A 27,418-nucleotide genomic window follows, 5' to 3' on the forward strand; every position below is an offset into this window, starting at 1 on the left:
AAATATTTGGTTGGTATATCGGTCACGACAGTGATCCCCCCACATCTCCAACTTCGTAATCACTAGTCAGGTAGTCACACCCACAAGTGCTCAGTATAGGAAGCACACCCACTGTCACTGTTGCACCAGCCCAAAACGGTTACACACACACTTGGCTTCACCTTTGCATGTCCATGACCACACATTGCAATACGCACTGCACTGTGGCGATCTGCCCTGCTCCATCTCCTTTGTTTCTCTGAGCCCTCTCAAGTTACCTTAACCATTGAGGGAGGGCGCTTGTACCATAGATGTCGTCACTGCTCTGGGCACTGGGAAGAGAGCCCCAGTGCCCACAAAATGCCTAGTGAGCAATTCCTTTTTCCCGCATAGAGAAGAATAACTCTAGGTCACAATGTGCACTTGTTCCAAAGATTTGAGATTACAAGTAATAAAAGTAAAGCATTTTTTTTACAAAGCTGAAAATAGTTGGACATTTAATGACTGAATATTGAGTGGTATTTCTCAAACATCGTACGTAGAGTTTATTCGTGGGTGCCAAATCATCAACAGCCAAACATTCACAACCGCCAGCACCAAGAAGCCCTTTCGAATAAACATGGAGGGTAAAAAAATTGGCCAAAAATAGTTGGCATCCCAGGTGAAGTTTGGCTCATCGAGAAGGAACACAGCTCTGTGAAAGTCTTAAAAAGGCGCAGACGCCGTTGGTGTTCCGAGAAAGGAGAAGTGAACAAGTTCAACAACACTGGACTACATGCAGCAGCATGTAGGGCTACACGAGAAGCTTGCGCAGTTCGAGAGAACACCCAGCGGATAAGAGCACCTTTCCAGGGTATGATCGGCTTTACAACACATATTCATTGCGGCATTTTAAAGCGATAGCTTAAAAATGACAAAGCATGCTTTGTTGTACTTGTTTTAAAAGCGCTTTCCAACTGATAATGGCTGCCTCCACGAGTTCTCCACAAGATGAGAAAGATATTTCGGACAGTTTTGCTTACATTTCCATCTATGGGTTGCACTCCTGCCTCACACCACCAGCCGAGGGCGACTCCCACGTGCGCATAGCACAGTGTTTTAAAAATACACTGCCTCTGAAATAACATTTAATGCTTTCACAATCTGTTCCTAGAATGTACTTGGATATTCTTCATGAAAGGATGACATCACAGGTTCCCTATGAAACCAGACATGTGCTTAGAAAGCTTCTGTTACATTTATTTCTATGGGCGCTAACCCTACTTTACACACCCAGCTGACTCGGCCGGCGACAGCAACGTCACCACACCTTGCCTAAGTCACAGATTGGTGTTGGTCTATATGTGAGCCAATGGCAGCTAGGAATATGAAATTGCACAGCCATGACACAGGTATGTGAGTACATGAGAAGCGTTGGAAGGACAAACAGCGTACGAAACCAACAGTGGCTAGTCGGCTGGTTTGCATGGCAAACATATGCATCAAGTGCAGTGGGCACGTTCACGAGTGGATACACCAGTTTTCAAAGCACTCAAAATTTTGAACATTGTTCACAGTGCAATTCAGCCAGCCAATTTCAGAATTTCATATCATACTGAAATTCATATCACCCATGATCGTGTCAAAATTTTATACTAAGAAAATTTTTTCACACCAAGCTCATGTTCTCACATAGCTCATTAAAATTCAGCTTAACTGTGTTTACCTTCAAGAGAGTATACTTCATGTACTATAAAAAGCTAGGCTACCAGAACTGAAAATTGTATACTTAGTTCTTTTTCAGAAACGCCGTCATGGTCTGGACCACTATCTCGATATTCTAGCACTGATCTGCTGCCATGTGCAAATATGTCAGTAATGCAGTTCAGTTAACCTCTAGTGTGCCAGCTGCCAATGATGAGCCACTTACCGAAGCACAGTTTTTTTGCGCAAGGACGACAGGCAAATAAAGTAAAACCTCGTTAATACACACCCGCTTACCAAGCAGTTGCGACTAAAATGTAGTTTTGAGAATTCCCCGGCTTAGCCACCACTGAGACCCATCTATTGGCTGACTGACCACTTAAGGCGTAGTGGCTCATGAAATGCCTACCACTTAATGTGTACCTGCCATCGCAGTTTGGCAGGTGATGTGCTAATGCAAAATGTTTTCCACCTTTCCGAAAAGCATTCTCAACATGTGGAATGCCACCGATACAATATTACGGCCATTTCGGCCATGCTCTGCGAGCGCGGCAATGTCAATGTCAATGAGGAGCCAAGGAAGCGTCGGCCACTTCTGTGTTCTTGCCTAGGAGGATATAAGTTCTTGCGCGCGAACGTATCGCTGAGTAATATCAATGCCAGCCCTATCACAGTAGCCATCACCGTCCACCCTGCCCATGTGACCACCTTGCGACCTCGCCACCTCGCGCCAACCTCACACTGTACGCATTATGTTGCATGTGCAGTTGCACTGAGGATGTGTTGTGAGCAGTCAACACGCGTTTTGTGGTGGCATCCTTTGTTCCAAGCTGATGCTGTGCGACGTGTAAAGCAGTAGTTGCATCAGTGTGTGTGCGAACAGTCAGCACTATGCCGAAACCTACTTGACCAAAGTATCACGTACTGACAGTGAAGGAGAACTTGGACATTTACTCATTCCATTGAAAATGGAACAACGAAGACTGCACTAGCACGTGCACAGGACTTGCCCTTCACAACAGTGAGTGGCGTCTGGAATGCTCAGGAGAAGCTGAAAAGCGGGACTGCATCGAACATGAACAGGTGCTGCTTAAGGGGATCTGCTTATCTCGACATAGAAAAAGCTTTGGTGCTATGGCTTAGACCCTTTTCGCCAAAAAAGCAGAAGCGTTTGAGGCCCAGCTGAACTGCAAAAGTTTTTCTTGCAGTAACAATTGGTTGTCTAGGTTCAAAGCATGCTACAATATTTCGAGGGTGGTGTGCGGAGAGGCAGCACACGCGGACAAAGAGGGTACCAAAGAATGGCAGAATGGGCTACTACGACAACAGTTAACCAACTAAGCCACAGAAGAGGTCTTCAATTTCCATGAGTCAGCACTTCTTTACCGACTTCTGCCCAACAGAGTGCTGGCAATCAAGGGGGAAGACTGTACCAATGGCAAGCTTGCAAAAGAAAGAATATTGGTTGCTTTTGCAGTCAACATGACAAAAAGCCAGAAGTTGCCATTCCTTGTGATTGAAAGGTACGCCAGAACCAGGGTTCTTTAAAAGCGGTCGGTTGCCCTCAGGCGTTATTTACAGGAGCAAAAAGTGTGGATGGCTGCCAAGCTTTCTGAAGAATTCATCCGGCTGTTGGATCAGCATTTCATGGCAGAAAAAAGAAAACTCCTGCTAGTGTTTGACAACGCATCCTCCCATTTTGATTTAGAAAACTTGAGCGCAATCCAGCTCCTCTTGTTGCCACCAAGACAGCACGGCATTTGTGCAGCCTCTCGACGAAGGCAATCATTGATTCCGCCAAGCATCACTACAGGAAGAACCTCCTACACAGAATGCTTCTGGCAATGGCAAGCAGGAAGGTGTACCTTATCGATCTGCTGGGTGCGGTGCACATCCTAGCGTTCTCATGGCAGCAGGTTGACCCCGTTTTGGTACAGAATTGCTTGACGTGGGCAACATAGTGCGCACAAGCGATCCAGAAGTCAGTGATCCCACCGATGACTGTGACACCCTACTAACAGAAGTGTTGGAGCGACAAGGCGGTGTGGAGACTGTTGACTTTGAAATATTCTGCAAGGTCGACAGCGAGGTTGCAACGTCTCAGGGCTGGACAGACAGCGAGATTGTTGCCGCTGTTGCCCCAACCCAAAGGAATAAGGGCATTGAGAACGAGGACAGTGGCGAAAACTTGGAAACAGAAGATTTCAGCCCTACTGTGGCGGGAGCTGCTCAAGCACTGGCATTCATGCGGACGTTCGCAGAGAAGATGGGCCTCTTGGAAAAGCTTGCCCCTCGTCTCGCCAATTTTTAGACTGCTGTTGTCGCCGCATGGCTGCCATGACAGCAACTGAAAATGACAGACTTCTGGTCGCCAGCAAACAAATAAAGTACATGTACATACGCATACTCGAGGAAAATTTACTGTGCCTGAATTTTTCTTCTTTCGGATCATGAATAATGGCAAATTTGTACTAGTCGGTTATACTAGCGGATAGCGCGCACTTTTCCCGCGTCCCAGCCAACTACGTGCTCATGAGGTTTTACTGTAGAGTCCCTTTTACAGCGTTACAGGGGCTCAGAGGTGAGACAGACAGTGCCCCTGTGATACCCTAAGTGGAATCCTGAGCACAGTCAACTGCCCCACTATTGACAGACTTTTTTTGCACAATCATCCAGGCACACCTGACAGCAACCTCAACTGAAACCATTGAAACCATTGAAGTAGCGCAGGCGTGAAAGAGACCGCTTCTTTCTATGGTCCTAAAGCTCACTTGAATAGTGATTTTCTGCTTGAGATGAAATTGCAATAATGCATACCATATTTATTCAATTCTAATGCTACCTCAATTGCGATGTGCAGCCGTTTTTCAAGGTCAGAAAAAAAAAAGTACAATGACTTTGATTGTACAGCACAACGGATTTTCATGCTTCGATAGGGAAATACACAAGTGAGGCTGTCTGATTGCCATTTCCCTAAGCACACAAGATCACCTTATTTCAGAGCATCACCTTAGATCAAGAACCCCTTAGCTGATTGCTTTGCACCCTCATCGGCGTCCACATTGCAGACTATCATCATCATCATCAGCCTGACTACGCCCACTGCAGGGCAAAGGCCTCTCCCATGTCTCTCCAATTAACCCTGTCCTTTGCCAGATGCGGCCACCGTATTCCCGCATATTTCTTCATCTCATCCGCCCATCTAACTTTCTGCCGCCCCTTGCTACGCTTGCCTTCTCTTGGAATCCACTCCGTTACCCTTAAGGACCAGCGGTTATCTTGCCTTCACATTACATGCCCTGCCCAAGCCCACTTCTTCCTCTTGATTTCAACTAAGATATCATTAACCCACGTTTGTTCCCTCACCCACTCCGCCCGCTTCCGATCTCTTAACAATACACCTATCATTTTTCTTTCCATCGCTCGCTGCATTGTTCTTAAATAAAGCTGAACCCTCTTTGTTAGCCTCCATGTTTCTGCCCCATAGGTGAGTACCGGTAAGATACAGCTGTTGTATACTTTTCTCTTGAGGGATATTGGTAAACTGCAATTCGTGATCTGAGAGAACCTGCCAAATGCACTCCATCCCATTCTTATTCTTCCAGTTATTACCCTCTCATGATCCGGATCAGCTGTCACTACCTGCCCTAAGTAGGCATATTCTCTTACTACTTCCAGCACTGTGCCATCAATTGCGAACTGCTGTTCTCTTGCTAGACAGTTGGATATTACTTTGGTTTTTTGCATGATAATTTTTAGCCCCACCGTTCTGCTCTGCCTGCCTAATTCATTGATCACGCTTTTCAGCTCATGTCCTGAGTGACTTAGCAAGGCAATGTCATCAGCAAATTGCAGATTACTTAGGTATTCTTCAATCCAGCTCTTATCCCAAACTGTTCCCATTTCAGGCCCTGGAATACCTCCTGTAAACAGGCAGTGAATAGCATAGGCGAGATGGTGTTTCCCTGCAGGACACCTTTCCTTATTGGAATTTTATTGCTGTGCAATCGTTATAAATATCTTCAATATTTTCACATAACATTCTTCTACACCCTGATTCCGCAATGCTTGCATGACTGCTGAGGTTTCTACTGAGTCGAATGCTTTCTCGTAATCAATGAACGCTATATATAGGTACTGGTTATATTATGCTCATTTCTCTATCACCTGATTGATAGCATGAATATGGTCTATTGTAGAGTATCCTTTACGACCTTGGCAGCACACCAAGATGCTGCACTCCAAATACATTATCGCGCGTATATCTTTTGATGGGAGCTCTAGCAGCGGGGGCATGCTTGGCTAACTTGGCAGAGTGCCGAGATGCTTGTGCACCCTCAAGGCGGGCACGAGGGCTCCCACTTGCTAGTAGACTGCCATCTCAGCACGATTGCACATGATCAGTAGACAATGAAGCAGATAACGCCGCTGCACCCAACATTACTTTTAAAATGCTGTGCTACTGGTCAGACTCCCAGTAGTCCTTGTGAGAGCACTTGACATCCAGCACATTTCTTGTCATTCAGCTCGAACAGCAGAGGCCTTTCCTCAGCTTTCCTTCCCGATGTGTGCTCTTGATGGGAGCAGTGGCGGCAGTTGTGCACTCGGTGCAGGGCTGCCCGTCTGCACCAGTAAGTTCATAGAGAGCCTCCACACACAAGGTCCCTCTATGTTTTTTTAAACTCAGCATCGTAGTGGACTCGGTGTGCCTTCGCAACTGACATTTTCGTGTTGGCTCGAGTCCAGGTAGGTGCATTTCTGAACAAACACTTCAGATGCTCTCATGGCCTCTCAGTATCCAAGACTGCAGCAGGCAGTATAGATAATATTGATGCACAAGTAGTACCAAGTCACCATTTTTCTGATGTCAACAAAAATAGGCTGTTGCTGGCGCAGTTTCCTTATCGTACTCAATTCTAACATGCATTCATTTGAAGGTAATTTTTTTCTCGAAAAAAGGTGCAAGCTTGAATCGAGTAAACAAGATACGTTAGCATTGGTGGCCAAGCTAAGCCAAGCTGCAACCAACCTGTAGCAATACCGTCAAATAGTGAGAGCACACGCAGCCCCCGGCGCCGGTCAGGGGGTATTGGGCGCGGAACTGGCCCTGCGCGTTGGTGCTGAGGAGGACGAAAAAAGTCCAGCAGCCGTGCCTCCCAGTCGGACCGAGGCCGCAGTTGACCAGCTGTGCGCCCAGAACAGAAGTAGCACCTCCACGGAGAGCATCGGGACACCTGCATCGAGGTAGTTAACAGGCAGTGGCAGCTCCCGTCCACATGGCAGTGGGGAGTCCCACCCACGGTGTAAGAAATATTTCAGGTGATACAGCTCACCGCGCCGGCCACACGGCGGCCGGAGAGGAAAATCGGTACCCATTTCCCTCCCACGCCACCAGATGGCATTAGGGCCGAGGGGACTTGGTACCTTACGCTGTGTTCGTAGCGTGCTGCTTTTGCGCTTGCTTTTCACATTTGTGTCTGGCTTTGTTCGTGATGATTTCACTTGTGGGGTGGTGTTTTGGTTGCCAAGGATTATTTTCTTCATGCGTGTAGTCAAGTCGTCTCTTTGAAGGCAATACAAATGGGAAAAAAGTGCTTTGTGTTAACAGTACCCGTGTTTTCTGGTCACACTATGACAAGCTATACGTTGCAGACACTAAGCATAAAGGCAAATTGAGGGTTTGTCCTAAACTCTCATACTCACATCTAAACCCAACAAATACTGAAAAGATGCGGGTGAAACTAGCAACACAGCTGTTCAGCCTCAGCGTTGCCAATGGGCTAGAGTTCTATTCCAAAAGAGGTACGCCAGGTCTAGAGAATGTCAAAGGCACTGTTGATTTTATTGTGAAAATGAACAATTTGTTTGATGCATTGAATCGGAAACATCCAAAGGAAGGGTTAAAACTGCACAGTCAAGATTTTGTTCTTCTGGAATCTTTTCTTAATTGGCTCAATGAATGGAGAAAAAAAAACGTGAAGGCAGGACGTATTGACCACAGAGATTTTCTGTAAAACTCAACTGCCGAGGGCTTAAGAGTTACTATTCTCTCAAGCATGCAACTTTCCAAGTACCTGTTGGAGAAATGCAATTTCAAGTATGTTTTAACTGTGAAGTTTAACGAAGATGTGCTCAAAAAATTATTCGGTATTATCCGCCAAGCAGGTGGGCAAAATGAGCACCCGTGTCTTATCAACTTTCTTGCAGCGGTACAGTATGCTTTCTATGTACAGCTTGTTGAAATCTCCAAGATACGGTAACTACCAGGTACCGTCTTTGTCAAAATTAACCAAGCTGCATGGTTTGCTTCTAGCTCGTACAGTGGAACCCTTACAGCTTCCCTGAAGCTCAAATGACAGTTAAAGGGAAGGACTGGGGGTCTTCTTACCTTCCAACAACTTTTGGTCTTTAGGAAAGCCACAAGGGCTCAACTATACAAGCTAGAAGCAAACCATGAAGCCTGGTTACTTTTCACAAAGACAGTACATGACAATGAAGACTCGCGTCTGATAAGCCTGTCCGACACGATTCTAGCCTTCAAAGAACATTACGAGCCACGTATCAATGAGCTGAAGGCCAACTTGATGGTCTTGTAGAAAGAGAATGAATGTGAGGACTTTTTTCATAACGAACCCGACTCAGGTAGTGTAACCGATTGTATAATTTATTATGTGACCGGGTTTCAATGCAGGAAACTGCTGAAATCCACCGATTGCTCAGCGTGCACAACTGAGCTAACGGCTTCTGCAAACGTGACCAGGCCTGAAGCAGCCTTAGCTTTGCAGAAAACACGAGGCGGGCTGCTACATGCAAATGTTGCCATATTTTCTCTCTTAAACGAAATAGAGAAACAGTTTCAGAAGCATGCTTCAGATAAGAATGTCTACGACATAACTGTCGACTACATTCTAGACAATCATAAGATGTCATTTCCATGCAGTGAGCATAAAGTCGACATAATGGCACAAGTCGTGCATTATTACGTAGCACTATGCATGCGTCAGTATTACAAGCAACTGAAAAAGAATGCTGAAAACAAAACACAAAAGCTGCGCAAGCTATCGACCCTAGTTTAAAACTGTTTCATTCTCGTTGAAATTTTGAAGTACTCTCTTTTCGTTGCATTGTCACAGAGTGAAGTATCGCCCGCGGGGCCTGTTTGTTGTCATAACTGCGTAATGAATTGGTGCATTTCATTGCTTCTGTTTTCAGAGAATAAATTTAAGTGCGTTCTATATGCCTTTGAAATTCTTGCAGCTGCTTCCCTCTTTTTAACCCGAGCTCTACAAACACCTACCTGTAGTGAAAAGCCGTTTGTGTGCTACGAGAAAAAATATACCCACATGCTACTTGTCAGTACTTTTGTAGGCGGCAGTATTACATCCAATACCTCTGGTTCTAAATTCCGTAAGAATGATGACCTGTTACCGAGCTATGTACATCAGTGTCTAGCTGTTCTACACACACAAGGAAAGCAAAAGTGGCGATCGAAATAGCGGACGTTGGTAGACATGGCTAGCTGTGATATAATTGTTGCAGCTTGATTGTGCTTTTTTATGTACACAATAACAGGCCATGTTAGGCGTTCGTTGCCTGAGGAAAAGCAGACCACACACCAAAAATTATCGCGGTTTCAGATGCCATCGCATCTTTAAAGTAACATCAGGTCATAACCTGGAAGTCTAGCTGACTAATTTCGCTGAAAAGTACCATTAAAATCAAGTAAGTTCATTTCGCACAGGTGACGCATCACCGACAACGCTAGAATTGTTGACAGCACGCGTCACTAATTCTTACACCGTGGCACGCATCACGGCGCACATTTGAGAGCCTCCTGTACAGTAGCACCATCTCACAGTGAAGCGTCGAAGTTGGTACGAGATTTCCTCGGCCGCGGAGGCGCTGTTACTACACCTGAAATATTTCTTACACCGTGGTCCCACCAATCACCACTAATCAAGATCACTAATTACAGTAGGCTGGTGAGCTGAACAGGATAATGAAAAAACTGTCTTATACAGAGTACACCCAAAAAGCATATGCAAGCATACCAAGCACATCCAAACATCTCTTCTGCAAAAATACTAAATGAAATGGTCTTCCAGTAAGAAAATAACTGCAAAAAAAAAGAGCCTTGTTGCACTACAAATGATGATACAAGCTCAAATAATTTTACTCAGAGAAATAGCATCATTCCTTTGTCTACTCTCTCGCACAGTGACTGCAACTTGTTTCCTTTTTCAGCTTTTTGCTTCCTTTATTGCTCCGATGGTGCCAGCTGGCCAAGTGCATGAGTGTGGTGGTGCCATTCCAACTTCTGTGCTCACAGTTCTATACAACTATGACAATGCAGCACAGGTGATCGTATCACACTACTACAAGGTATTAAATACAGGCGGAGGCAATAAGCACGGGGATGCTTTTTCCTTACCACACTTGACTTGCGCATCTCTTTTTACCTCTCATTTGGGCCATGCCTCAGCCGCGATATAGCTGCAGAAGTGTACACAGCTCCTGTGTTCCTAGGGAGTTAGTCATGAAGCTTGAGCAGCATCAGCTCACACATTGAACACTGCGTCAGCATCCATTCCTTTCACCATCGCATCATCAATCCCTCAACCAAGAGAACTTAGCTTCAACCAAATGCTGGAATAGCCTGAATAGGTTGAGGACTTCAATGATTGCCAGTGTGCAACAAGGCTCTATACAAGGTCAAAAAAGCTCCAGCTCTGGATGTTCCTGTAAACTGTGGGCAGGCAAGACCAGAAAATCTACCAAACTTCCAGTCTCTCAAAAGAACACCCATAAACCTATGCGACAATTACAAAAAAGTTCAATGCTAACCTAGTGGAAACACTGAATTAGGTGTACTGAACTGACTAACTTAACTGTAGACAAGAGCATGGCAAAATGAGCGAACAATTCATAATTGCCCTACACAAGCCGTCAAAGCAATGCAACTGCTGCACTGGGGACATATCTGATCCGTAACAGATTTATCATAAGGCTTCCAGATAGATATTGTGCTATCTTGTGCTTAATAAAATCTCTTTAACACAGATTTGAGCCTCATTCTAAGAGGGCTTTTCAGTAAAGACTGAGACTAGGTCTAGTGCTCTTTGCTGTGAGCTTGATGCACCATTTCTCAGTGTTTTTGGCAAGCATTGTGACTCCACTAATTTGCACCAGAAGCAACATCACTATGGCTCTAATCTGGCGGTAAGAATATTCAATCAAACAGAAGATAGTATTTAATCACCTCAAGTGCGCTGGCTGTGTGACCCACGTCGACCTTGCATGAATGCTACGCTACCAAGTTTTATGAGCAGATTAACAAAACAGCCACAGAAAACAATGCCGATTTGACGTCTGCATTTGGCGAGGACGTCGCATCTCATTCAACTTGTTTTTGATGGTTCAACGCCATCAAAGAGGGCAGGGAAAGCCCTGAATTTCAAGGAGATGATGGTGCACCTATTGCAGCCTTTTCTGAGGAAACCATCAACACAGCGACACAGGGTACCGTCAACACAGGGTACCGCGTTTTGCCACTAGGAGCGCATAGAACGAACATTCCAGAGTCAGTAAGCCGAGTGCCGTCGTTGAAGGAGGTCAGACTAGTTTAGGCAGAGTTTTAGAGTGACGACTGTTTTGTGTGAATGTCGTTTTTGCAATGGCTGATTTTCGTGAACAGTGTGCGCCGGTGAAATTCTGATTTTTGCTCGGAAAAAGTTGAATGGAAACTCTTGAAATATTAAGAAAGTCATACAAGGACGATGCTATGGGGACAACTGAAGTGTTCCCGAATCGAATCCTGAATCAAAGCAACAATCATGCCAATGGAAAACTTCAAATTCGCCTCGCCTCAAGAAAGCTCGTCAGGTGAAACCAAACCTCAAAACAATGCTGATTTGTTTTGTCGACGTGAGAGGAGTCGTCCATTGAGAATTTGTTCCGCAGGGTCAGACGGTTAGCCAGGCTTTCTACTTGGATGTTTTGAAATGATTGGGCAACAGTGTGCGGTGGAAGCGGCCAGATTTGTGGCGGTCGGGTGACTGGTTTTTCCATCATGGCAATGCCCCTGCTCACACAGTCCTGTCTCTATGACAATTTTGGACCAAAAATGGCATGACCCCTATTCCTCAACCCTCATACTCTCCCGACCTTGCCCCATGCTACTTTCTTTGTTTCCTAGAATGAAAAAAATAGGTGAATGAAAAGCGTTTCGCTGATGTTGCTGAGGTGAAGAAAAAAACGACGGTGGCACTGTCAAGCATCACAAAAGATGGATTTAAACAATGTTTTGAAAAATGGAATGAAAGATTAGACAAGCGTATCATTGCAAGTGGGGAATACTTTGAAGGAGATTGTAAGTCTGTGCTTAAAATGTGAACAAATAAGTTCAAACAAAAATAAGTCCGGTTTCTTTTCGGTACCCCCTCGTACTCGTCAAGTACCTTCGCGCAGTGGATCCCCCCCCCAAAGTCCAGAAACAACACCGTGTAGACGTTTGTTTTCAGTGGAAGCTGCGCGGAGACTGGTGCAAGACCATTGCTGCTGCAGACGAGAATACTGCTACGACCCAGAGATGAAGTGTCAAAGCACTCAGTGGATTGAAAAGGGGCGGCCTTGACCAATGAAGGCAGAAAGGAGGGCAAACAAGGCAATGGTGATCACATTTTTCGACCACAAGGGAATGGTCTGCACCAATGCAGTTCCCACAGGCCAGACAGTAAATGCCCAGTACTACAGATGTGTTCTGGAGACACTGATGACAAAACACATCCCAGAAAAAAGGCCAAAGATTGCGGAAAATTAGAAACTGCACCACAACATCGCAAGGGCTCATGTTGCGAACACTGTGGGTCAATTTCTTGCTCAGAAAAACATTGCAACAATCCCTCACTCACACTACAGTCCTGACCTGGCCTCCTGCGACTTCTTGTAGTTCACAACAAAAAAGGAATAAAAGGAATGTCATTTTGATACGGCGCAGAATGCAGTCAAGACTTTGGAGGCGGTTTTCAAGCAGATGGCGAAAAATGGCTTTTCCCATGTTTTCCAGGCATGGCAAAAACAGTGAGGCAAGTACATTTCGCTGAACGGAGAGTACTTTGAAGGTGATAACTGTCCTGATGAGTAATTTTCAGAACAGTCTGTCTTTACTGAACAACCCTTATAAATAGGGAGCTAGCAAAGGCCTGCCTTAAGGAGACAGTTCAACAACAACAGAAACTGCATTCCCCAACAGTGGTGTCCGAGAAAGTTGGTTTTTTAGCTCAACGGACAATGTTCGGGGCCTTGCCCTAGAGCAGCAGCAACGTTTGCTGACCTTCAAGGCACCAGGTGCAGGGAAGGCAAAACTAACAATCCAAGCTTTGCCGACACTTATGCCATCATAGGTTAAAATCCCCTGCACACGAAGTGCAGTTAACCAGTTACAACATTACTATCACAGGATTTAAAAACCTATGCTAGACTGTCAACCCATTTTCAAAAGCAATGACCGGTACTTCTTTTTTTTTCCAAATATCTGTAACCCCACCCGTTATGTAATACCTCCAGAAGGAGTCCTACAAGGAAAATAAAGTGAAGTGAAGATTACTTTCCACAACACTGCCAGTGTTCTTTAACACGCTCACTGCGTCGTGGGTCACCAGTGGGTCACGTCATTTTTTTATGCTGTGCAGCCACGAATACTGGGTCATACGATAGAGCCGCAGGTGAGATTTTATTGTGCGGTCTCAGAAGAAGGACCTGACAATAAAGTCTGCCCCACGGTCTCATTGTGTTACCCAGTATTCCTGGCCACACACCACGAAAAAATGACATGACCAACCAGTGACATACGACGTAGTGAACGAGTTGAACACAAAAAGTTAGCTGCATAGCTGAGGAGACCACAAAACTAAATTCCAAATTTTTCCCCAATTACCCCCTCCCCAAACTACTGTACTCCAAGTGAGAGTGTATTCACCAAGCCTTCAGAAAAATCTTTTAAAAATTGCAAATAGAGCCACTTCTCCATCCAGATGGGCCTTTTATTCAGATGTTTATCAGAAGATGGCACTACCACACTGTCTGCCACTCGTCCTCTCCAGATAATGCAGCCTCACTGTCAAGAAGTGCTGTAAACTAACTTGGCCTTGGCTTGCTTGCACTTTTGATGTTGCTGCACAAGACAGCTTCATGTAGGACAAACGGGCGCCACACAAAAAGAGCAACACTTCATGTTCTTTCAATTCAGCAGCACCCACTACAATGCCCCATCCTATCAGAACAGTGTCCTGCATGAAAGTAATAAACCAATTGCGGGCGGTGAAAAATTTGATATGGGGGGGGGGGGGGGGGGGGGGCAGATAACTACTGGAATTTGTGAGGGGAGTTACACATTTATTTTCAATAAAAATGACATTTTCTTACTTTCACGACACTAATCTCTGAATTTCGCCAAACTCAGTATTCCCCTTCAGTGCCCCCTTCCACCCCTTCCAGTTTTTCTACGAAGCACACACGAGGAGCATGTGTGCAAATATGCCTGTGCACACTAAAAACGACTGAAGTGCCAGAAACCAGCACCTCACCAGCTTGTGCACTATGCCGACAATTTGCCTTCAATTTTTTTTTCCCTTGTCAGCCTGTCTGGCTTCAAAAAGCTTATGCTGCTTATTCCCATGTTCTCCAACATTCATTATCAATATCACCACGCCACCAGCACTTTACATCCACTAGTAAGAACAAGCAAAAAGATCACTGCAAGAAGCTGCACAAGCGATTTGGTATCCCTCTATGCCAAGCATAAAGCACAATGTCTATGACAAGCATAAGGCACAATGTTGCTGTGACTCCCTTCCTAATTCAAATGCGCCTGACAAAAACAGGCATTTCTGTTGTCAATCAATCACTGTGTGCACCCACCTTTTCAGGTTCGTCTTCTCCTACGAGCCGTCTCAGGCAGCTTGAGCACATGCATCTGCAAGGCAACCACACAATCACCACCACCCCTAGCCCGGTCACATCCAATGAGAGACAAGAGCTCATTCGATTATCTCCAATCAGCCTTGTCCTGTGCCAGATATGGCCACATTATCCCAACAGATTTCTTTATCTCACCTTCCCACTCGACTCTTTGCTGTCCCCTGCTACTCACAGAATCCACTCTTAGAATTCACTCTAGTACTCTTGCCAAATCTTTCTAGTCTCCAAATGAACTTTTAGCATTTCTTCTATGTGCACTGAAGGATCATCAAGACAAAAGAAAATAAAGAAGCCAAAGGCTCCGGAAAATGAAGCGCACAGCTGCTCCCCATCATTTATGAAACAGGTGCAAACTTTGAAGCAGGCAATGCATGCACCACAGTCTTCATGGATTTCACATGGACTGCCAAGAAGCTTGCCAGACATACCAGTAAAGCACCTTCGATGCAACACATTTCACAAGCACCACAATAATTCAGAACACATTATCTTTTGGTTAAAAGTAGAGGGGTGCGAATATCAAATTTTTAGTTGCAAAGAGAATATGAGTAACAAAAACTGGTTTCGAATTGAATAACATATTTCCAAATAGTTTTGAATATCAATGCAAGTCATTTTAAAATAATTTTGAATGTCAGTATAGGTAGTCTATGCCAAAACACATTTCTGCAAAGTGCACTAACGAAAAGAAGCAGATGAACTGCAAATTTTGTTTTCATCCATCATGAGCATAATTTAGCACACCTGTAAAGACTTTCAGGTTTTAAATAAGAAAGGGGGAATCGTAGTAGTAGCGGTAACCTTATTGTAGATGAGCTAGTACCTTGTTAACACTTCTATCAACAACATGATTTTGTTGAGTGAACAGTTTGACTTAGTGCTTACATGACAAAGGAGCTTACTGAATGAAGGCTTTCATGAAGCATTGTAAGGTGGCAAGATACTTCGTCACTGGAGGAGTGATTATTGAAGGAGTGACTATTGGAGGGGCAAGGCACAGGGCAATTCTGGCGAAAACAACAAGACCGCTAGCCAAGTGGATACAAAAGTGGCAAGCTACTACGCAAGCTGAAGCACCCCTTTCACACTTCCTATGCCCCATCTCACAAGTAGTTTGCAGCAGTGTATAAGCTACAGCTTTCTCGTAGAATCAGGGCTGCAAGAACACAACAAATAGTCCCTCAAATATCTGAACAGTTCAGAACTATTTTTGAACAATTAATACAGTAGAGTAAAGGCTCATTAATTTGGACTCTTGTTAATTTAAACTGACACCCGGGTAATGACACAGCCCTCTGCATTTCAATGGGGGAATACTCCCGATAATTTTAACATGTTGGTATATACACAGCAGTTAACTCAGACTAAGAGCTCCTGGTTCACAACGCTCCTCACAGACAGAAGCCAGCACATAGAGAGTACCAACACGCTGCAAGTTTACTGGAGATGCAAAACAAAGAAATGAGAAAAACAAGCCACCCGCGTAAGCTAGATTCGATGCGCACTTGACTGGCAGAGCCAGCACTCAGGTGCATGCCGAAGCAGATTTTGGCTGCCAGAGCACCTTCAGCTGTGTTGTCTGCCACTGAAACTATTTATTCATTGAAACCTAAAAAACAGAATAAAAGCAAAAGCAAAGCCACCATGCGACTGGCTGAAAGGCACCCCATGCATTGGCCAACGCCTTCTCCTCTCAATGGTCAGTTAAAAAAAAAAAGGCAGGATCTGGGTTGTTTAATCCAATTTAACAGAGAAATCAGCCACACAGGACGATAATTTGAAGTTTCTAAGAATGCTCAGAGCATGTACACTGAGTTTCCGTGGTAAAAAGACGAGCTCAGAATCCTCTTTAGTGCACCTTTTTAATTCCAATGTCGTGCCACAGTTTCGGTTTCACTTTTCTGAGCTTCGAAACAGCCCACAGTGATGGCGACAGCTATCAGCCATGCATCAGCCAGCAAACTAAACACAGCTGCACGCTTTTGCAGATGCTGATTGATGCTGCTGCACATTTCTCTTGCTTCCATCCACGTGGTTCTTCCATTCCAGTGAGGGTGTCAAAACTCTGTGTTCGTCCCGTGCCATCTGCCATTTGTGTGGCGAAGCCTTCCCACAGGCAACACAGCCACCTGTGAGAGGCTTCGGCACAACCTCGTCATAACGCGAAAGATGCCGGGCAGCCCCTATCATTTTGGAGCTGCTCTGCTTCGACGCTCCCAGCAGTGTGTACAGTAAAGCATTGATGGAAACGTGAAAAATAGTCACTGTTGCTCTGTGCCCACATAAAAAGTGGACGGCCATTGTGAGTCTTTCATCAATAAAATTTACCGTGATGAAAACTCGTCAGTTTTTTCAGGGTTGTTCAATAATTCCAACATTTTTTTCCAGTACACCGAAGTTTTAATTAACAAGCTTGTACTGCAATTGGATAGGCAGTTTGGACAGGTGTTTTTAAAATGCAGCAAGCGTTTCAATCACTGGTTAAATTATCAGAGAAAGCCCACATGAGCACAGCTCTGCGGAGGCATGCTACAAAGTGGTGCACCGCCATCTGCAAACATGCTGTCTGCCGAGTCGGTCATGTCTACTGCACGTCGTCTGTCAAAAGTGCAGTTTCCCCAAACAAGCAGAGCAGTTAGCCTTGAAAGCCCTCAAAGTGCTTTTAATGGGAAAAAAAAAAGAAAGTTTAAGAGACACTAAGCGTCACTTGCTGCAAAGGCGGAGCAGCTGACTACTGGTACTCCTTCCTCCCCAGAGATGGAGCCACCAGTCATCAGTAAATATACGGTCACAGGGGAATACATTTATGGAGTGTGCGCCATCCTGAATGGCAAACCACTTGTGAGGTGAAGTATAGTGCACCTCAATGCAAAGCGCTGGCTGTGAAATGCCAATCTGTGCAGCGTTCATGGAGGCACATGGGCCACTTAGCTCAAGTGTTGGCTTTGGCCGACTGCCAGCACCATGAAGGGTCCAACACTGTCTCAAACCGAAGGCGCAAAAACGCAACCACGCAACGTGGCTGGCATGTTGTGAAAATTGTGAAGGATGAAAGCGGTCCCTGGGAAACAACCGCAGCAACACATGCCGGACACAGCTTTGCCCATTTTACTATCCTCTGCAAGCCCTGCTTCTGTGCAAGTCTCTTATCGTCATCAAAAACGAGGATGGTTGCTACCCATTCGCTTTCGCAGCCGCCATGTTCACAGCCAGTTGTTGACTGCATCGTGGCACGTCGCAATGACGTGCTACGCAGTGCTACACTTCGTTTCCTGACCCACTTGCGTGCAGTGGCAGCTCTTGGTGGCCATCAGTGCACTCGCTTTATGAAAGACAACATTACCGCACATGTGCTTTTTCCGGGCACTGCCTGTTGATTCTATAAGGAAACAGCAAGTTAACTGATGTGGCAAGTGCAAGTTAGTTTAAATAGCAAGCGCTGTTTGCATGCTTGGTGAAGAGTTCAGATAAATAGGAATTTTATGATTTCTGAGTGTTCAGAAGGTTCTAATACTTCAAAAAGTGAAAATTCATTGCGAATTAAATTGAATGGTTAATACTATTCACAAACTATTCTTAATTTCAAATATTCATACACCCATATTTAAAAGTTATCAACCTCTGCACTGTTTTCTGTAACAAGCACACAGGCAAACATAGCAAAAGGCTATACAATATCAAACAGAATGCAATTACACCCCCATTACCAGCAACTATCCTCAAAAGAATGCAGGCTACTTTATTCACCAAGTTCAAACACACACAATTCGCTTACTGTATACTACGTCAGCCCCGCACCTCAAGATGTCCACACTGCCGTGGCTACCCTACCAACGAAAATCAATCAAGCTGTCCATTCATCCTGCCACAGACTACACAAACACTAGCTCACATCCCACCCCACCTCAAGCTCCACAGTTAAAGCAGGTGAAGTGCTTGCTGTGGTCACTCTAGGTTCAGCAAATCCCCAGGGAGGAGACAAAGCTACAGAGGCACCAGAGTGGCATTCAGATAAAAAGCTTCTCCTTTTCTGGATACTTTGTGCATGACTGTCACAGAGAATAAACTGAAAACGCTCTGCCGTAAAAAGGTAAGTTCCGTGTCATTGCACATAGCAGTAGCAAGAGCAGCTTTGTGACACTCTTATCCAGCTGCAGGCACTCGGCCAAGCAATTAAATTCCAACAGAAACAGTAGTCCCGCTGGTGCTGTGCACATTACAGTGAGAGGGTGACATTTCATTAAACCTGTGATCCTCTCCACCAGTGGAGAGTGGCAAGCAATAAGCGCAGCACAATTGCAACAAGTACCACCTTCTAATGCAGCCCTTGCCTTTAATGCACTACTTTGTCCTGCATGTGTACTGTCGGTTGATGCACACTCAACATGCTCAACGACTGTTTTATAGATATCAAGAGCCCTTAAACTGGGTTCCGTGGCACTTTAGTTAGATATCAAGAGCCCTTAAACTGGGTTCCGTGGCACTTTAAGTTCCCTGGAGTGCTTCTTGGGTCTCTCTGATCTCCCATTCTTCAGCCCCGCCTTTCCGTCCCCCACTTCACTTTAAAATTCTTTTTATGTGGGTTCAACGTTCCAAGCGACTCAGGCTATAAGGGACGCCGTAGTGAAGAAATATAGAAATTTCGACTACCTGGGGTCCTTTAACGTGCACTGACATCGCACAGTACACAGGCCTCTATCGCCTCCATCGTCATGCATGACAGCGAAGTTCCGTCCATCACCTATTTCACCACATATAATGTGAATACATCTGTGCACATTGCCTCATACCTGTACATAATGTGGCAGCCTCTTCTAATTGGCATTTACAATGACTCCTAGAGGTCGTTAGAGTGATACTTCGGTGCATCATTGGGGCAATTTTCTCACATACAAGCCATTTTAGCAGCATAAAGCAGGTTTAACAAAATGGTACAATTTGGCACAACTGATACACATTCCCACCAATCTCCTCATAGGCACATGCGAAACCGGAGGACCCCTCCACCATCAAGACAACCTCCTCACTCTCTGAACACAACTGCACTTGCACACAGCGGGTCAAGGGATCATCCAAATGGTCAAGCAGATGCACAGAATCGGTTGCACAGGATTTCACAGGCAATATAAAATTATTAGCCATATTTCATATTCCACTGAGCTACTCAGGTACTCAGCAGGTGAACAAGACTTGTGTGCAAATGTTTCTGAAATGATTAGTTCAGTTCACACTCACCTAACTCCATTCAAATCAAACCTGCTCGCCAAAAACTGTGAATGACTACTCGAAAACGTTTGCCAGAGGGTACTGTTAAAGGGACACTGAGGAGAGCTCTATTAATATTTTTTTATAGCAAAATCCGATAGTTCGGCATTTCATGGCTTTGTTGCCACTTGGCCGGCAGCGAAAGATGCATTTATTTCTAAGAAATTTGGATTCGAAGTTGAAATAGTTTTTCCCGCCGCTCTGATTCAAACTTGGGATTCTGCTATGACGACACAGAACTAAGTGACGTGAAACATGACATTCACATGACGTAACGCAGACTCCGTGATTTCTTGCGGCCAGCAGTGCGGCCCAGCAGCAGCCGAAAAGAAAGCTACCGCCGGCCGCACGTTGAAGGCATCTATCGGCTATTGTGGCCGTCGCTTCGTTTACATTTGCACCGGTGTTTTGCCAGCGTTACAATGGATCCCGTTCTCGAAGTCGTCAACGAAGTTCTCGCAAATAGACGCCTTTAGCATACCGTGTACCTTGTTACCGTTAGCGGAATACCGGGAGCCCCCATACCGCTGAGAGCAAGCGCTGATTGGTCCCGGCGCTGCAGGAGCGCGCGTAGCTATCGGGTACGTGGCGCCATCTGGCGACGCCAAGGAGATTTGCGCATGCATTTGCTGCGCCTCAGTGATTCGTAGCTTCTCGTGTCCTAGTGTTGCTATAACTATTGGTTCTAGCAACACTGTTTTGTTCTATGACGCCATGAAGCTTGTACTTGCGAGTTTGGCCTGTGGCGGCGATACCTGTATTTTGGTTCTTGCTCTTTTCTACGTTACAAGAGCTTTGTTGTCAGTATGAATAGCGTTTTTGTAATCAGGAGCTGGTATTCTGTCGATGCAAGTCAACTTCAATTTCTCCTCAGTGTCCCTTTAAACACGTCATCATTTTTGCATGCTTTGAGACATAGACAGCAAAGCAGAGACATCCTCAGCGTGTTCCAACAGTAGGTGTCACCTCTGTCTCTGATGAAGCATTGGTGATGAAGAATTGGTGATGAAGAAAGGTGGAGAGAGCTTTGGACATTGGCACCAGATTGAAGATCCTTTGAAGCTGCACTGATAGCTGCATGGATAGCTTAGTGGCAAACAAAAGCAATGAATTTTTGTGGCTTAACAAAAATAAATGCTTGCATGTGAGCCTTCTTTCATGAAATACTTGTTATCCTTCGTTATCAAGTAAGCTTGCAATATACAGGGGTGGAAGCAGGCTTGAGCATTTTGGAGCAGCTCATGGAGCAGTAATAATGCCATTCCGGAGCAGCTTTGGAGCACGAAAGTTATGTTTTGGAGCACAAAAATTGTGTTTTGGAGCATGTTTCTAGAGTAAAATACCTGTAATAATTGCAACTTCACACTGACATACAAAAAAACACAAAGAAAATCATTTTATTCAGCATTCAATTTGCTTGTTAGAATTACTTGTTAGATTCCAGCGTGGAATCTATCATTCTAATGCGCTCAAGCACCGCCGGCAATTTGGAATTCACATCAACGAGCAAAACGTTCCCAGTTTCCACTTTGTCCATGTCTTTCGATTTTACTCCTGTGCTGATGAGTTCCTCGGCACTGGTAAGTAATGCCTTCAGGGTGGATAGACGGCACTGCAGGGTGGCCTTTTTCCTCTTTCAGCTTTTTTTCTTCGCTGCTTTCTGTCAGTGGCTCGTCACATTTTCGTTTGCGTGATTTTGATTCTTCTTCCATTTCAACGCGTTTTCGATAACCACTGTACGACTTTCCAACACACTTCAGGAGATCTCTAGTGATTGGCACCTTTGTGACGTCACCCCCATAACGCTTCAAGTATGCTTTCGTTTGACGAAGGCTTGACACACTTGTTATTGACAAAGAGGCTCGATGGTGAAGCGCCTGCTTGTTTTCGCTGAATCCTCTCTCGCAGTCTGCGTTGCCATGCGGCAAGGAAAGAACAGCCCTTACGAGCCTTCCCAGTCTTGGGTATTTGGGTTCGCCAGTGGGCATTTTTAGTGCAAACACATGAACCCAGTGTTCAACAACATTTGCTGAAATATGCCAGTCAGAAATTTCGCAGCAAAGGCGCAACCACTCATCAGTTAGAGATGATACTGCGCTGGGTGGCATGACTTGTGGCAGGGCATTCGCGATGTAGCGCAGTGACGTTGTGTAGTGGTCTCCTACTACACCAGGCTTCAAGAATCTACTGTGGAACAGCACTTTGTTGTCCAAAGGTAACCTTGAGACGAGGTACTTTGTGCATGATATATAAAAAGCTCTGGTCTTGACATAGAAAGCCTTTTTCTGAGTTGGTGTCCAAAGCTCCATTTCTTTCTCAGTATCTAAGCCAAGCTCAGGTTTCACTTTCCAGTTAGCTTGCGATTCAACTTGAACATTCTTCAAATGGAAACCAGTTACATCTACAAACGACTCCTGCCGCAAAAATCTGCCCATCAGCTGTTTGACCACAGCAACTATTTCGTCATAAAATAAATGAAGAAGAGGCTCTTTGCTCTGAAACAAGGTTTGAAACTTGTCAAAGAGCTGGGCGGCATTCTGAACAAAAAGGAGTCGTGCTCGGAGCGTGTTGTCAGAAAATGCAGATGCGAGGCGATTGTGCCTTATAGATGAGGATTTTCTTGGTTCTGCAGCCTTGGAAAAGAAAGACTTCAAAGCATCATACAGCTTAAGCACACGCTGTATACTTGGTAGTAGTGTCAGCCACCTGCTGCTTACGTGCCGCAGGAACTCCAGCTGTGGCAATCCAAGTTTCTGTTGGAGATCCTTGATGTCCGCATGTCTTGTGGCATATCTGAAGTACTGATGGATATCAGTGACAATACATTCAATCTCGGAGCAGAAAGAGTTGAGACCAGTGGCAAATGCGTTATGCATTTTATGAAGACTGCACTCTCCAATGTCAATCATGTTGGGGCTAAGTTCTGCTTTTATTTTACCCTTCAAGCTCTTCATAACATTTGGCCCATCAGAGAAGCAGAGCAAGTTATTTTTTGGAAGTTCGTTAAGTGCATCTTCAACACAGGAGAAGAGCTCATCTGCAGTGGCATGCCCCATGTGAAATGACTGAAGGTGCTCTACAACGACATCTTGTGCATTAACAGAGAAATACCGGATGAGCACATCCAGCTGCTGCACCTTCATCTCGGGCACTGGGGTCTCGTCGATCATTACGGTATAGAATACCTCAGGCTTTGCAAGTTCTTCAAGCACTTTGGCTTTAAAGTATGGTCCTAAGCCATCAGATATGATGTAAGATACTTTCTTGCGGCCACATTGGAAGGCTTTTGCTATCTGTGAATCAGGGAACATATTGGGGTATGTTGCTGTTGCCACATCTCCCAAAGTGTATGGGAGTGAGTTGGATACCACAGAAAGAGCAAAAACTGTTTCAGCTCTTGTAACATTTTCTTGCAGGGACAGCGACACTGCATTCTTCGTGAAATCTAGGGTGCTTTGGATGGTAGTGCTCTTGGTTAGGACCCCGTCTTTGTTCCGATGTTTTTTTGCATTTTCGATGTGCTTAAGAGACGTTGCATGGCGCATTATTGCTGTGCTTCCATGTTGCGCGCAGTGCACTGTAACATTACAAAGCACACAAAAGCCATCACTGTCTTTTGCACTTGGCCGACACCAGAGGGATATGAGGTCCCCATTGCCATCCTTTTTGGTCAGGACGTCTGCGTTGAATTTGGTGCATCGTTCTGAAAAAGAGTAAAAAAAAGTTGCTCCTGGAACTGTGGTCTACGAAAGAATTTTCAGGCACTTGAGTTCCACAACTATACTAGGATCATGAATAAATATTTATGTCTAAAATGTGTTTGTAGAATACTTTGCAGCGGTTATTTTTCTCGAAAGTTTAGACTGCACACGAGACAGCTAAATACTGCCCAGGGGTGTATTCTCAACATTCCATTTTCTATGTCGGATCCATTTGGTCCTCTGGCACAGGTTGGGTGACGAAGCCGCAGCTTACAAGCATTTGTGGATAGCAACTGGACCGCTGGCTCCAGTGGAGCGAGTGGTCAAATGCCACAAGATCAAATGGATCCAAAATGACCAGTGGAATGTTAAGAGAATACAGCTCCAGCTCACGTGCGACCTTACACAACCCGCCATGTAAAAGTACAGTAAAATCTAGCCAATTCAGCCTTCAAAGAAATAGCAACCATGTTAAAATTATCTGAAAGTCCAAATTATCGAATGGCCCTAAAAAAACTGATGAAAACAGTTTGCATCACAGCAGTTTTATAAAATGAACGAACACCTGGAATATTGTTGCAGTAAATTTGAGATGGAAACAAAGTGTCCGCGACAATTTTTTGCAGTTTGGTCAAGTTTTTTTGCTTTTCGCACACTGTCGGGAACGTCGTACAGCTGCTCCAGAATCATAAGCGCCTCCGCGGCTCTTTTCGCAGTGTGACGCAGTAGCCGTGGTGCCTATTCACAAATGGCCCCATCACGATTTGAGGATGCTTCACCGCATGAACTCTGACGGCAGGTTCACATGGAAGCGACTGAGCGATTAAGCGGCGCGTCGCAGCGAAAATTTCGAACTTGTTGGAACCTCGTCGCTCATCGCAGCGGCTCAAAACAGGCTTTTCCGCCGCGGCGGCAGGATTCACTAGCATTTTCGCTGGCATGTGAAACAGGCTTGAGGTGAAGCGTCCTCAAAACCCGGCGGTTTAACATACTCGAGGAGCGGAGAAAGCACGTGGACGCAAGAGAGATATGCGTAGACGCGTTAGAACGCCGTGACCTGGCCATCCCAAAGTAAACATACAAAATAAAACTACAAGACCCGTGACGCGCAATGTCCGAAACGGAGCGACTGGCCGATGCGCACGCCCGGTGGCAGCGGAGGGATGGCTTGAATTTAAGAGATGCAAAACTGAAAATATGCAGCTGATTTATACTTCGGCAGTGGTGGACTACCGACAGACGTCGCGCCTGCCATAGCACACGCGCCTGAGGTGTGCGGGCATCACTGTTCCCTACACAGGTTCGGTGAGGTCTATTAGGTCAATCACTGACGTCGCGGGTGGTACCTCGAAGCGGCCCCGCCATAATTAACCAGTGCGAACCTTCTCATGTGCGAACTAGCGAGCGTCCGACACCATAGCCTTTGGGACCGCGCTGCTATTTCGAATTATATGAGAAAACGGGGGTCAAATAATCGAGAATTTAGTATGCTCGACAACCTGACCTGATGACAAGCGAGGACCAACAAATACAAGTGGCACTAGCTTGTTTCCTACTGCATACCATATATCACGAAAAATCAAACAATGGCGCCACATTTTCGTCCACTGCAGCTACAAGGCATGACCACCCAGCTTCGCTTTTAGACAATCCTGTCTGCGCTGCCCTCAAGGCTGAGTTTTTAGATTACATAACTGCTATAATGTAGCATTTTCTAGATTCGGTAGCTTCAATACACTTACTTTTGCTCATGTCCAGGCTTGCAGGCGACCAGCATCCAACGGCAGCAGCTTACAAACACGCCAAACAGCTTCGCACGAAGTATCGGATCGGATCGGATTGGATCAGATCGGATTGGCTAGCCCACAGTGAGAGGAAAAAAAACCCCATAGGCTTCGCTAAATTTGACGGTAAAACATCGAAGTGGCCGGCGCGGCGCAGTTATGGCGCAAAATTGTGTTTTAGAGCAGGATGGCGCAGGGAAAGCAGTTTGGAGCAGGATGGCGCAAATGGCGCACCACTTCCACCCCTGAATATATATATTCAGGCTGTTTTCAATAAGGAGTACTGCCAATTAGTTTACAGGCTTTTTTTCACTGTACCACCAAGCATGCCTTAACAGGGTTTTACTGTGGCTACAAGGCAAAGCAAATGAACCAGGGGCTGTATTCTTTTAACAATTCTTTTCCCGATCCTCTCTTTTGCTCTTCTGGCAATGACGGTTGTAACTTGCAGCACCATTAACGACAGCTAAACAACCATTACCAGTCACTGGCTCTGGTATCGAGAGCGCAGCTGACCAATGGCAAGGAAGTGAAAGAACGAATCAAGAAAAAAATAGTTATAAAATACAGTCCCAAATTACGATGATAAAGGAGTGGAATGCACCCACCTGCTGCAATTGGTGCTGTCACAAATGAAAAGCAGATCGCCACTTCCACAGAGCACACAATATGCCTGAAAGGAAAAGCCAGCCATTTATGAACACAGCAAAGGACACTGTACGGAGGGGCAGGCTGGTATAACATTTTATATATGACACACATGTATACAGTCGAAACCGCTTAGAATGGCCACAGTTACAATGAACGCAAGCTTGTTATGAACAAGGGCAGTGCTAGCATCAAAGCATGGATTAGGGCAATGGCACTGCATCTCAGATACAACAAAAAAAACTCTGACTGCACCACTCTGTTACAGCAAACAAGGAGGCACCAAAACACATTCTTCCAGTCAAAAACCCATGACACCCGCAAGCGCAGAGACCGAAGAGCATTTCCCAGCCTCTACAACACCCTAGATATAAGTTGGTCACTTAAAAAAAAAGCAATAAAAACACAGCATTGGAACAGTAGAAAACAGCCGGCCCAGTGCGTGCTGATGAGCTACATGGTACACAAGGTTCACCACTGTGTGCATGTGTGTGCAGACTGTGAAAAGCGTCCAAAGAGGAGGAAATGTGGAAGGCCATTCACTTCTATAGAGTTATCACAGAGTTCTTGTTGGCCTCGATGTCACAAGTTTGAATCGTGGCTGGCAGGTCAAAAATGTTCCATTCTTAAGTTCCATTTTCTCTGTAACAAATGAGTCTGCTACTATCAAATAAACATCAAGATTGTGTAGTATCAGAGGGGCTAAGGCTGCTTTGCCTGATAGCATGAGGCAGAGGACTGCAATTCCACCTAGTATTAGGGTGGACTGTATACAAAGTTCAATAACAGCAAAAGGAAACCTGTCAACTTCCCAATGCCAGAAAGCAATCCACAATTCACTTTCCGAAAATGATAAAAATTGGAACTCAGTGAAGGAACACAGCCTGTCAAACTACCATTTTGACAATCACCAAAGACAAGGTCAAGATTCCAAGTACAAGTGCAAATTGCAACTCAACGACAAGAGAACACATTCAGAAAGTGACATACTAGGATGTTAAACGTGTTCTGTTTAAGTGGTTCTTCGAAGCAAACTCTTGCAGCATCCCCATCACTGGACTGATGATTCTTTCCAATGCAAGAGGTTTTGCTTTCTTCTTGGACTTTCTGAATTTCAGCCCAAAAAAGAGTGGCTCCCTTGTTATACTTCTTTTTACGGAATGTGTGGAGACGCGCTTTACTCGTCCTCTGTGGTTCGCTTCCCCGCAATGCATGCTCTATAGCCGTGTTGTTACTTTAACTAACAAGGAAGGGGGCCGGCATCGCAGCGACACGAGTGCCATGAATGGCGTGTTTGCTGCACGCGCACTAGGGGAGGAAACTGCCCTCTTCGACTGGGGATTTGGCCGCATGCGAACGTGTCGCCGCGAGCTCCGCTCT

General features: G+C 45.3%; 1 protein-coding gene and 1 pseudogene across 1 annotated transcript in view; both read right to left on the reverse strand.

The window, feature by feature from the left end:
* LOC149354524 (DNA (cytosine-5)-methyltransferase 3B-like) overlaps positions 1-27,418 on the reverse strand; it is a 148,898-nt gene that overhangs the window by 65,139 nt on the left and 56,341 nt on the right. The window contains exons 8-10 of the mRNA XM_089575998.1: positions 25,999-26,063; positions 14,581-14,635; positions 6,692-6,896 (exon numbers count right to left, since the gene is read on the reverse strand). Of these exons, the coding sequence (XP_089432124.1) occupies positions 6,692-6,896; positions 14,581-14,635; positions 25,999-26,063 (325 nt within the window). The remainder of the gene's footprint in view (positions 1-6,691; positions 6,897-14,580; positions 14,636-25,998; positions 26,064-27,418) is intronic.
* LOC149354525 (uncharacterized) lies at positions 21,126-25,358 on the reverse strand (annotated as a pseudogene).

This window comes from Amblyomma mixtum, chromosome 3, assembly GCF_055824585.1.
Source record: "Amblyomma mixtum isolate Tamu chromosome 3, ASM5582458v1, whole genome shotgun sequence".
In the NCBI taxonomy this organism is placed as follows: Eukaryota; Metazoa; Arthropoda; class Arachnida; order Ixodida; family Ixodidae; genus Amblyomma; species Amblyomma mixtum.